General features: G+C 45.4%; 1 protein-coding gene across 2 annotated transcripts; it reads right to left on the bottom strand.

The window, feature by feature from the left end:
- Nucleotides 1–1,836: 1,836 nt before the first annotated feature.
- On the bottom strand, nucleotides 1,837–11,117 carry CKB (creatine kinase B). 2 transcript variants are annotated; one of them, XM_065402735.1, is made up of 7 exons: nucleotides 10,925–11,117; nucleotides 9,625–9,779; nucleotides 8,014–8,146; nucleotides 6,958–7,129; nucleotides 4,989–5,112; nucleotides 3,888–4,077; nucleotides 1,837–2,015 (listed from the first exon to the last, which is right to left on the bottom strand). In XM_065402735.1, exons 1-7 carry the CDS (start codon nucleotides 11,115–11,117, stop codon nucleotides 1,837–1,839), a joined length of 1,146 nt encoding a protein of 381 aa, XP_065258807.1. The 2 variants fall into 2 exon arrangements, with proteins under 2 accessions (XP_065258807.1, XP_065258806.1); XM_065402734.1 differs by lacking the exon at nucleotides 10,925–11,117 and adding an exon at nucleotides 10,287–10,464.

Below are 11,117 nucleotides of genomic sequence, written 5' to 3'. Positions count from 1 at the left end.
TCAGCCTTCCTTTGCTGAGATTTACATTTACACTGACTAGCATCTTAGCTTATCCCAGTGTGGGATTGAAGTTCTGTTTATGACATTTAAAGATACAGCAAGGTAAAGATTAAATCAGCAACACGAGTGATCTAAAACCCTGCATACTGCACTTTATGAAGCACAACTTTGCATGCCCAAGCTATCAGCATGCTTCCTCGATACAATTGTTGGTTTAGAAGGGAGTATAGCCATGAGCTCATGCTCTGACAGTTGTATTTGAGCTCTGGGAAGCAATTGTTTCCAGGGCCAGTACCAACCCTACTACCATCATCTCTGGGATAATTGCTTGTCTGAGTAATTTAGAGTAATTATAAATGCAGGTTGATTATAGTAATTCTATAGCAGGAGAGACTCAGTTGCTACCACATACAATATGCTTTCACCCACAGCTTGAGAATGGCTGTGGAACCAACAAGCTGTGTCAGGATCCAGCTCGACTAAATGGTTTGTTTTAGTCTGGTGTATTGATCTGTTTCAGGCCTAGGAAGCTGACTGAAGCCCAAGCTCCTTGTTAGTTCTCAGCTGAGAGCTATTTGTAAGAATAGGGAAAGATGCCATAGCAGGCAGTATTAACAAGCAGCTGACACTTGAGGCAGCAGCTCTCTTTTGTTTGCCATCTCCAACAGTTTGGGTAGGAGAAGTCGGATACATGTTTAAACTAGGAGCAAGTATTCATGCTTTTGGAAAAGTACTTAAGTAATGTAGTTAAGGCAGGTTTTTTGATTACTCCTTTAGCATAGGGAGGGAGGGAGGGATAGCTCAGTGGTTTGCACATTGGCCTGCTAAACCCAGGGTAGTGAGCTCAAACCTTGAGGGGGCCATTTAGGGAACTGGGGTAAAAATCTGTCTGGGGATTGGTCCTGCTTTGAGCAAGGGGTTGGACTAGATGACCTCCTGTGGTCCCTTCCAACCCTGATATTCTAGGATTCCTTCAACATGTAATGGATTAATCCTTCAAACCAAGAAGGGGGGGGGGGTAACAGGTGACTACATTTGGAGCCCTCCATTACACCAGCTCTCCTACTATCTGTAGTCTTGGAGAATATTAATTCTTTAGTTCAATTCCTACTGACCTAGACATCAGTAGATCTATTACAGCAAGCTTTAGGCCATGAGAAGCAACATCTATTGGCTGCACATCTGTTTGTGACTGCAATCAGCCCCTTTAACAGTCAGGTGGCCCTGGTATGACAAGCCACAAGAGTCAGTTTACCCTTGTCAAGATATTGAAAGACTTTACCAACAATACAGCAAGTGAATTCAAGGGCTGACTACACATGCTCAAGTCTTCGAGATGTGGCACTTTTACAGGAGAGTATTTTAACTGAAGTGTGAACATTTGTTCTTTATGCCACTTAACAGGATTATAAAAAAGTTACAGCAACAATTAACATCACAGGTGGAAAGACTGTTCCCCAAGAATTGCAACTGGGTGTATCATTTCAGAATTCACTTCTAGAGGTAAGCAGCACAACTAGGATGATACTACAAACAGTAAGTCCTGCCACTCCAAACAGCTGGAAGAAACAGCCAAATGGCCCCCTGCCTCGTGCTGCCATGCTAGATTTTAGTATTCAGACAGATTTGTTTAATTAAAAACACAATTGTCAGGCCAAAACAATAGTTTATTTCATTTTTTCAGCAACATCTCAGCCATCAAAAAAATAAACTCTAACACAGATGGATGGAAGACTTTTCTACAGTGTTACTAGTGGGTTTTTGACCCCAGGGCTTTGATTGGAGTGATGTTTGTTATTCATCCAATAAGTTAGGAAGCATGGAATTAAAGTGCTTTCATTTCTGAGCTGGTATGAGGTCATCAATGGACTGGCCTTTTTCAAGGCGTTTTTCCATTTCAATCAGTAGCTTCACACCATCAACCACCATCTGCACCAGCTCTACCTCAGAGAAGCCTAGCCGGTCAGCATTGGAGACATCAAACACTCCTCCAACAGCAGCAGTATCCACACCCCCTGAAGAAAGAGGAGATTCAGTTTAGAGTTGTGAAGTCCTTCACATCTTATGTGTATTGCTGGAGAGACAACATAGCAAGAGTCCACTTGGAGCAAAATAGTTTCCCTTGCTGCATTCATACCTGGTTATGGACAGGGAGGTGGCAGGGCATGGCTTGAACAGAGGGATACTTCCAGTTTGCTGCTGAGTTAATAGTACAGTACAAGTTCTAGCAGACAGGACTCTCCCACTCCCAGCTTTATCAGTCTGAGTGACCCTTGGCAAGTAACTCAACCTCTGTGCCTAGGATTATCTGCATCATTGGTATAGTATTCTACTGGACAGAAGTCAAGTATCTTGATGCTTTTAGAGAGTGTTTTGATATAAGTGATGAACTGTTCTTGGGGGACAAAAAAAACAAAGACACTTTCCTTAGCCATGACTGCAGCTGTAGGCACTCACAGTGGGTAAGCTGTCTATTCCAGACACAAGGGGATGATTTGGACATTGACTGTAAAAGGTGCTACTAATAGAATGCTGTAGTGCAGTTCTGTTGACCTCTATCCCATTTGCCTCCATTTAGTATACTATTTTTTATGAGGTCATCCTGGAGTACCATCCCCCTATTGTATGCAGCGCCATCCCTTGGGTAGGGTGAATTGGGGCAACTGCCCTGGGCCCCCATGCTTTGCGGGGCCCTGCGCTTTGATAAAAATTGGGACTATCCTGATATTTAGCCCTTTGTCCTGCATCCCAACCTATGTACGATCGGAGTGCCATTTGTCCAGATATTCAGGTGAGGAGGCAGGCGAGGCGGCAGGCTGGCAGGTAAGGGAGTGGGGTGAGGAGGTGAACGGGGAGGCGAGCAGACAGGAAAGGGGTGAGGAGGCAGGCAGGCAGCAAGGAGGAGATGGGGGATGGGGAGGTGCTGAATGGACAGGAGACTGGTGGGCGGGGGGGGGGTGTAGTGAGGAGGGGGGGGGTGGTGAGCAGTGGAAGGTGGGGCAGACGGCAAGGAGACTAGCAGGGAGGCTGATTTGTCCCAGGCCCTGCACCTCCCCCTAGGGATGGCCCTGACTGTATGAGCTGTAGTCTTCTAGACCAGGAGTGGGCAAACGTTTTGGGCTGAGGGCCACACCTGGGTGGGGAAATTGTATGCAGGGCCAGGGCAGGGGGTTGGGGTGCGGTGTGCAGGAAGGGGCTCAAGGCCAGGGATTGGGGCAGAGGAAGGGTGCGGGGTATATGAGAGGGCTCAGGGAAGGGGGTTGGTGCAGGAGGTGGCTCAGGGAGGGGTGCGATGTGCAGCAGGGGGCTTAGGGCAGGGAGTTGGGGGGGCGCGAGGTGCAGGAGGGGTTCAGGCTCTGGCCCGGCACCACCTACTGGCTCCGGGGTGGCAGTGGTACACACTGGGGCCAGGGCAGGTCCAGCCCCGCGCCACTTCAGGAAGCGCTGCGGCCCCGGGGGGGTGGGGGGGGGGGAGGGGAGCAAGGGGGACGGGAGCGGAGGGCTCCACATGCGCTGCCCTTGCCACGCCTCCAGGTACCTCCCCCGAAGCTCCCATTGGTCACGGTTCCCCGTTCCTAGCCAATGGGAGCTGCAGGGGGCGGTGCCTGGAGGCAAGGGCAAGGGCAATGCAGAGCCCTCTGCCCCCCCGCCCAGAGGCCGCAGGGACCTGGTGCCGGCCGCTTCGGAGAGCGGCAGGGGGCCCATGGCGCCACGGGGGGCAATCCCGCAGGCTGGATCCAAAGCCCTGAGGGGCCGGATGCAGGCTGTGGTTTGCCCACCCCTGTTCTAGACACTGCCTCTAGGTAATCCAGGCCCCAAAACTACTCTTGCCAATAGCAGAGTATTTAAAGGAAGTGATGCATACAGAACTGCATTCCATTTCTCACCTGTGCCTCGCTTCTGCAGCCTCAGCCTCTTGAGGATTTCTCCAAACTTCTCATGCTTGCTAAGGTTAGGTAGTTTGATGTGTACACCACCACGGAGACCTGTCCCAAGGTTGGATGGGCAGGTCAGGATGTAGCCAAGGTGTGGATTCCACATGAACTCATAGTTTTTGGTCTTAAAGAGCGTTTCAATCTAGAGAGAAAAAAAGCCTTTTAGAGAGACTGCCTGGTCTGTTCCTCCTCTAAAGGTTTGAGAATTTGAGATTTGATGACTATTTACAGTCTCATTAATGTATCTAGCTCCATGATTCACCATCCCTCCCCAGATAGTAGCATGACCTGAGCCGAACAGCTGCTATCAGTGGAGCCTCTGAAGCCCCTTGGATTTAGAAGTGGGGGCAAGCAGCAGGGCATTCCCCCCCCCCAAAAAAAACCAGATGTTTAGAACTGACTTTGTTCCCTAGTGTCTGAACTAGTCTAGATTTAGTTGCTTTCAGGGTACCATCTAAGCCCATCTGTCGATACAGGCTTGTGGGAAGAGAGCGGATATTTAGTGATGTGTTGTCAGGCTTGATTTAGTGGCATTTGTTCCTCTTTGCATTGGTGGACATGGGGAGGAAGTGCTGGTTTTACTTCCCCCACACACTAGGGTTTTAGCGAAGGTACTTTATGTAGTGTAGCACCACTACACATTTACTGAGTCTCAAGACATGTTCCATTATTTGTCTGTAGGCAGTGGTAGTTCATATTATGTATTAAACCCCACTTAAGAGGAGGAAGCCAGTCAGGATGTTAGAGGACCTTCCTCTAGACTTCATAACAATAACTTAGAGTAAGTGTTTGAGCCCATACACCCCTGGACTTTACTTGTGGAAAGATACACTAAGATGCTACCAGATGCCTAAGCTACATTGTCAGATGTTTACACAAGCACAATACAGGACTTGTGCTAGCACTGAGATTCCATGCCATACAGTAGCAGTACATGGCAGTATATTTTTAGAGCCTGTTTTAAGTAAGCACTCTGAACACTGCATCAAGTCCTGCACCATTTAAGGCAAGAGCAATTCTCTTTAGGCTTCTTGTTACAAATGTTAACTTCACCTGTGTTAGCCCAGTACAGAAGCGGGTGAATACTTCCTTCATGTTGCCACCTTTCTGCATGGAAATAACTCTAAGGTGATCTTCCTCATTGATCCAGACAAGGAAGGTCTTGTTGTCATTGTGCCTAGAAGACAGAAGCCAAACAACTCATTTCTCCATTTGGAGTGGAGTTTTCCAGGTGGCAATCCAAGGGATTAAATGTACAATGGGTTAAGTCTAAATCAGTCCAACTCTTATCTGAAGAGCTCATGTTGTACTGAAGATTGACACTAAAGTCTCAGTGTCATTTACTCTTACATGACAGTTTCAGAGTTAAAACTGAATCTACTGTATCTGCTCTTGTCGGTTAAAGGGTCAAATCAACTCCGTATATAGATCTTCCTGAAACATCGAAGCAATTCAGTTTTTTCTGCCCTTAAAATCTGAATTGTTATTTGACTCCTCCTTCACCCTGCTTAGGCATGCACCCGTTCCTATGATCTTACTGCTCAACCTTGATGCCATGTCAAGTCTTAAATTAATTTGCAAGTCCCCAGGGACAGAAAGATTCAGTCCCTTTGTTCCATGGAGTGTCACTTTTGGGCAGTGTAAGGGGTGAAATACATTAGCATATATTCCTGAGATGGCAGCACTCTGCATCTTGACTATCTCACACCATCAATGGTATGCAAGGAAACATGATGTGCAACCTAACTGTCTTGTCAAGGTCAATTAAGTTACCTTACATGCAGCAATGACTCAGCATATGAGTAGATTCAAGAAACAAAACTTTGGATATTCATTTTAAGCTGCAGTTTAGAAGGAAGAATGCTGCAAGCCTGATGACCCATTGGTCCATCTGCCCTTGCCTTTGGATTTTAGTTGCTGCTGCCAGATAAAAAAAAATTCTTAACCCAATACTGATAAGCTAGTCCACGACAGCAATCAAGCTGGGTATTGAATTAGTTAGCTGTCAAGATGAAGGTTACATTGAATGTTAAAAGCTTCCATTTAATCGGAGACTAAGGTTTTAGAGTCATGGCTCAGTCGACAAAGCTATCTAGAGTTGGTATCTCTTGCAGGCAGGTGATGAGTTATCTTGGAAAGGTGACCTACAAAACCAAACATGTTCAAGATCCCACTGTTGCATGAGAGACTGGAGGGATTCTACTGAGTGTAGCAAGAAGCTTTTAGTGACTCTTGTTGATCTGGGAACATTCACAGGAATTCAACCTTCAGTGTAGAGGAGAACAAGAACATTTTTTCTTCCACTAGTTGGTTGGGTGTTAGAGGTCTGACAAGTTAACTCCTTCCCTTTACTTGTTCCTGTGTCAAGACATACTGCTAGCTGTCTAGACAGAAAAGCGTAGCTTTCTAGACAGAAAAGGGAAGGCCTGATGTTTCCAGTGCAAGAGAGCCACATAAGAGGCCAGGTCTTCTCCTTACCATAAGCAGAAAGACACAGGCACTAGTTCCCTTTTAGGTTTGCTTGGTTGACATTGCTGCAGAAGGCATTGCTTTTCCTGCAATGTGTTTTCAGTGAAGCCATTTTTACTGCAGTTTGTTTGGTTTTTTTTAAATCCCAAAAGGCTAGGTTGAGTTACTCATCATAGTGACAATGCCACTAGTTCACCATTAACTGATTTTAAGCTGCCTCCCTGCTTCCCTTAAATGAATTATTTCTGCAATTCTTATATCCCCAGTAAAGAGGCAGAGAGCCACAGACATGCCAATGAGGGTAAACTTAAAGTTTGAGGGCTTTTTAAATGTTAGCTTTATGGGCTTGATCTTGTGGCCCACGGAAGCAGATATTAAAGCTCAAATTTAAGTGAGAGCAAAAGCAAAGACAGTATGCAAGTTTCTGCCAAGTGAACACTAGTGTACAGAAGCTGCGGTTTCATTCAGCTAGATCATTCAGGACCACAGATTTCTGGGTGGTACCCACTGCAGATGTGTTTAAAGGATTCTGGTTTCTATTGCATATACTCACCAAATACCTCTGCCATCAGGCCAATCTCGTGCCATTCCAGAAGCCAACAGGAGAGGAGAAACTGGTTTATCAAATAGGAAGTGATCATCAATCAGCTGCTGCTGCTCTGCATCAGTCATGTTTTTCAAAGCATAGTACTTTCCATTAAGGTCACCTTCCAGGCTAGCCAGGGCTGAAAGCAAGATTCACATTTAGTACACAAACAGGATGCTAGGTGGTATTTTGATACGTTCCCAGCAATTGAGCGGCTAGATACACAAGCATAGTGGCATTTCTGAAACTGATCAGTTTTGTTTCCTTCCTCCCCTTACTGTAAGGGACCATGCAGTGTTTGGTTCTTTCAGCTTTGAAGGATCGATCAGGCTGCTGCACATTGTTGGGAGTTACTGTAGCCTTTATTTCTTTAAAGGGCATTTGTTTTCTGATGAGCTATGAAACTAGATTTAATAGGACTATATTGCTAGCCAGAAGTGGAATAGTACATGAATAAGCAAGGCACTTCAGTCATTTAGTGGTTAGAGTAACATTACTTTCTGTATTGAGGAGTCCTGAGCAGAGTGGTCTCAGCACAGAGGACAGCATTGCCACTGTACAAGACAGTGTCCTAAAATACATCCCACTGAAACCCACAGCCCACTCCCACAGTGTCATCTTAGTGGAAAGCTAGGTGGCAAGAGCTGCAGTTAAGAGAATGTGTTACAATACATCACTGAATTTGAAAAGTTTAACACCTGCTCTAGGTGAGTGCATGCTCACTTGCTATCCCACATAGACAGCAAAGCCTTCAAGGTCACAATCTCATTACTTAATACAATCCAATTGCCCTCTACTTGCTTCCAATTCACTTCCAGTTGAGAAAGCAGCTCTAGTTTTAGGTTAGTCATCCAGCTACATATGTGGTAATTTGACAGATTCCTAGTTCTGCATTTGGTGCCCTAATATTTGAGAGATTTTTGCAGTTGAGGAGGTAGGCAAAAATATTCCGCCTCCTCAATTGTCAGCCTCAGTTTAACAAACACTGAAAGTCAGTCCATAATATCAGAACTTTCATTTTACCTTCAACAGAAAGCTTCTCAATAGCCCGTCTCTCTCCTCTGCTACAATGAGGGGGAAGGCAGAATCCACGGATGCTCCTACCAGTTCTGACACGGGAGCTTAGCACGTAGTTGGGGTCCAGGTCATCACCACCCTATAAGAGATTGAGAAGTGCAACCATGCCACCAAGTTCTGTCCTGAATTATGTACAGCCCCTATTAGTTTCAGAGCATGATTTGACCCCAAAGCCTTCAATATTTGAGTAGGATTTAGCATTAATGCAATAAAGCCACCATGTTACTATCTCATATTTTTAAGTGGATAAGCTAGTGTACTGCATGCATACAATCCTCATGTCAGTGCTCTTAATGCATTAGAGCTGCTTTCCTCTACTAACAGTTGGAAAAGATCAACTCATTAACAGAATTTTAGATCTGTGTTTGCCTATGCCCAAGTTTAGAGTTTTATTTCCCCTGCAGAAGTGGGCTCTAAATAATGCAGCTCCTTGTTGTGTTTAGATGCTTGTCAAGACACCTTGTCTTGTAGGTGGCAAACAGAGTTATGAACTCAGGTTGCTACAGTTAAGAGTCTTCCCATTCAACTTTAAAAATCTACTTCAGCTATAAATAGTTCACACATGTTGTTAGGGATTCCCAGTAATTTAATATTTCTAGAATAAACAATTGGAAAGGCAGGGAGAGATCCTGAACTCAAACTTGGGAATGGATGTGACGTAGTAGTGACTGCAACAGCTCAAGTGGTTTGTAAGATCCACTTGCGTACCAGGACCCAGCCTAGAGTCATGCTTAAGGATCCTCCAGGGTGAGACAGGGCTGCCCCAGAAGTTGAGTACAAATGTGGATGTTGAAGCCCACACAGCTGACAGGAATAACTGTTCCACTAGAGCAGAGTGGGCTAAGGGCTGGTCTACCCTACCCACCGGATCAGCCGGCAGAGATCAATCTGTGTGTGAATTTATCACATCTAGTATAGAAATGATAAATCGACTGCTGAGAGCTCTTCTCGTTCTGGTGGAGTACTGGAGTCGACAGAAGCACAAGCAGAGTCAATGGGAGAGCATCAGCTGTCGATTTACTGCAGTGAAGACACTGTGGTAAGTAAATCTAAGTACACCGGACCCCCGCTAGAACGTGGGGTTTTGGATCCATGCGCGGTCCCGCGTTACCATGGATTCCAATGAAGGTAATTAAATTTGGGATCCATGCGCAGTCCCGCACTATAACCGAATTCACGCTATAAAGATGCGCGTTCTAGTGAGGGTCTGCTGTACGTCAACTTCAGCTACACTATTCACGTAGCTGAAGTTGCGTATCTTAGATCGACCCCGTGCGGTAGTGCAGGCAAGCCTTAAGTCACAGCAGTATCTCAGGTCAGATAGGACAGGAGTACTGTAGTCATTCGAAAGTGGTTCCACCCAGCCTGTGGAGAAGAGTCCTTACTGAGACAGACTCCAGAGAGCAATAGCTAGGAATACAACAGATTCTAACAGGTGGTCACTCAAGTCACAGGAACAGATTCTGACTGACAGGGACAAGCAACTGCACTAGTTTTGCCCAGGCTTTTTTATACTTTTGTCAGATGTCTGACCACTGCTGATGAAAGTCTCTATACCTGTAGGTTATCAGGATTCAAGTCAGTCTTGTGCTGGTCACTTGGTTTGTAGCCTCCATGTCGGTTCTCGATAATTGGGTCAAAGAGTGCCTTAAACACGTCATAGGATTCTTCATCACCAGCTACGCATCCTACTGTCATAATGAAGGGATGGCCTGGAGTGGTAATAGAATTGCAAGAGCCAGATTTGGGTGATGTTTAACTGTATCCCAGAACAGCATTAGCCAGATAAGTTTGTCCTTATAATGGTAGGTCTAGTCACATTCCTACACACACACACAAGACAAGAACCAGTTGAAGACAAATCTTAGATACTTTACATTTCATCCAGCTAATGAAATGTAAAGTTACTGAAAACCCATAACTGTTGCCAATAAGCCATGTTTGGACAAGTGAATCTAGTGCAGGGCAAGATTTTTGTTCATAGTCAATTTTACTAGCTATAGTTTAATCAGATATTTTATGCTCAGGCAGCTCAGATATTGCAGCCATTAGAATACGCTGGGCTTGGACTTCATGGATAACTTGATTTTTGGTTCAGACTGCTACTGATTGAGTTGCATTGTTGTAGTTTGCTCACAAGAGTCACCTCCACAAACTTAGTCACCATATGCATCTCTTATTTCAGCTGGTTCACATAGAATATTCTCAATGCATTTTACCAGGATTATCAACCCCAGTCTGAATGACATCATCCAGGGTGAAGCCACTGGGTGTAACTCTGTCTCTCAGTTTCTTGTACAAGTCCAGGGTTAGCACCTTGGCCATGTGGTTGTTGTGGGCGCTCAGGTCCGGGTACTCCTCATCAGGAGGCAGTCTCTGATTATTTAGTTGGGCCATTTTGATATTGCTAGAGTAAAAATAAATACTGGAATGTTAACACATTAATAAATCTGCTCCCCCTTTTTTTCAAAGAAGTGCCACAGAACTTCATATAGCCAGTTTGGAATAGGAGAGATCAAAGCAGCCAAGTAAGCCCTCAGAATGTCAAATTTTTAGTCATGGTGTTTGTAGATAAGTTACACTTTCAGTCAGATTTTGTTTCAGATCAAAGCATTTAGCAGAGCAGTTACACAATTTGAGTGTTTGGTCTGTCAGAACACGGCATGCATTTATAGTGTTCTCTGCATTGCCCAATGGGATAAGGCCACCTTTAACTCTTAGTGGGCAGTGCTTTTGGGCCAGGACTCACTGCCTGAGAGATTTTGACAGCTCTAGGAACCTTGGTGCTGCTATCAAGACGCACTTCCTGTAATGAGGGAGAACAGATGGTTGTGGATCAAGAGGCTCTGTCCTTTACCTGGGTTGTCAACCCCAGTTTGGATGACATCATCCAGGGTAAATCCACTGGGAGTCTGTTTGTCCCTCAACTTCTTGTACAGGTCCAGGTTCAGCACCTTGGCCATGTAATTGTTGTGAACACTCAGGTCTGGGAACTCATCCGCAGCAGAATACTTCTTCTTCAGGAGGTTGTGGCTGTTTGAGAAGGGCAT

This window comes from Emys orbicularis, chromosome 4 (assembly GCF_028017835.1).
Source record: "Emys orbicularis isolate rEmyOrb1 chromosome 4, rEmyOrb1.hap1, whole genome shotgun sequence".
In the NCBI taxonomy this organism is placed as follows: domain Eukaryota; kingdom Metazoa; phylum Chordata; order Testudines; family Emydidae; genus Emys; species Emys orbicularis.
The sequence above is the reverse complement of the archived record's forward strand: the minus strand, read 5'-3'. Positions and strand labels throughout refer to the sequence as shown.

Bases quoted from the DNA above. Each gene is read 5' to 3' on its own strand.
- CKB (XM_065402735.1), bottom strand. From the start codon at position 11,117: ATGCCCTTCTCAAACAGCCACAACCTCCTGAAGAAGAAGTATTCTGCT. The intron at 8,147-9,624 runs GTATAGAGACTT...AATCTCTTATAG, and splicing joins TGAATCCTGATAACCTACAG to GGTGGTGATGACCTGGACCC. The intron at 7,130-8,013 runs GTAAAATGAAAG...TCTTGCTTTCAG, and splicing joins TGAGAAGCTTTCTGTTGAAG to CCCTGGCTAGCCTGGAAGGT.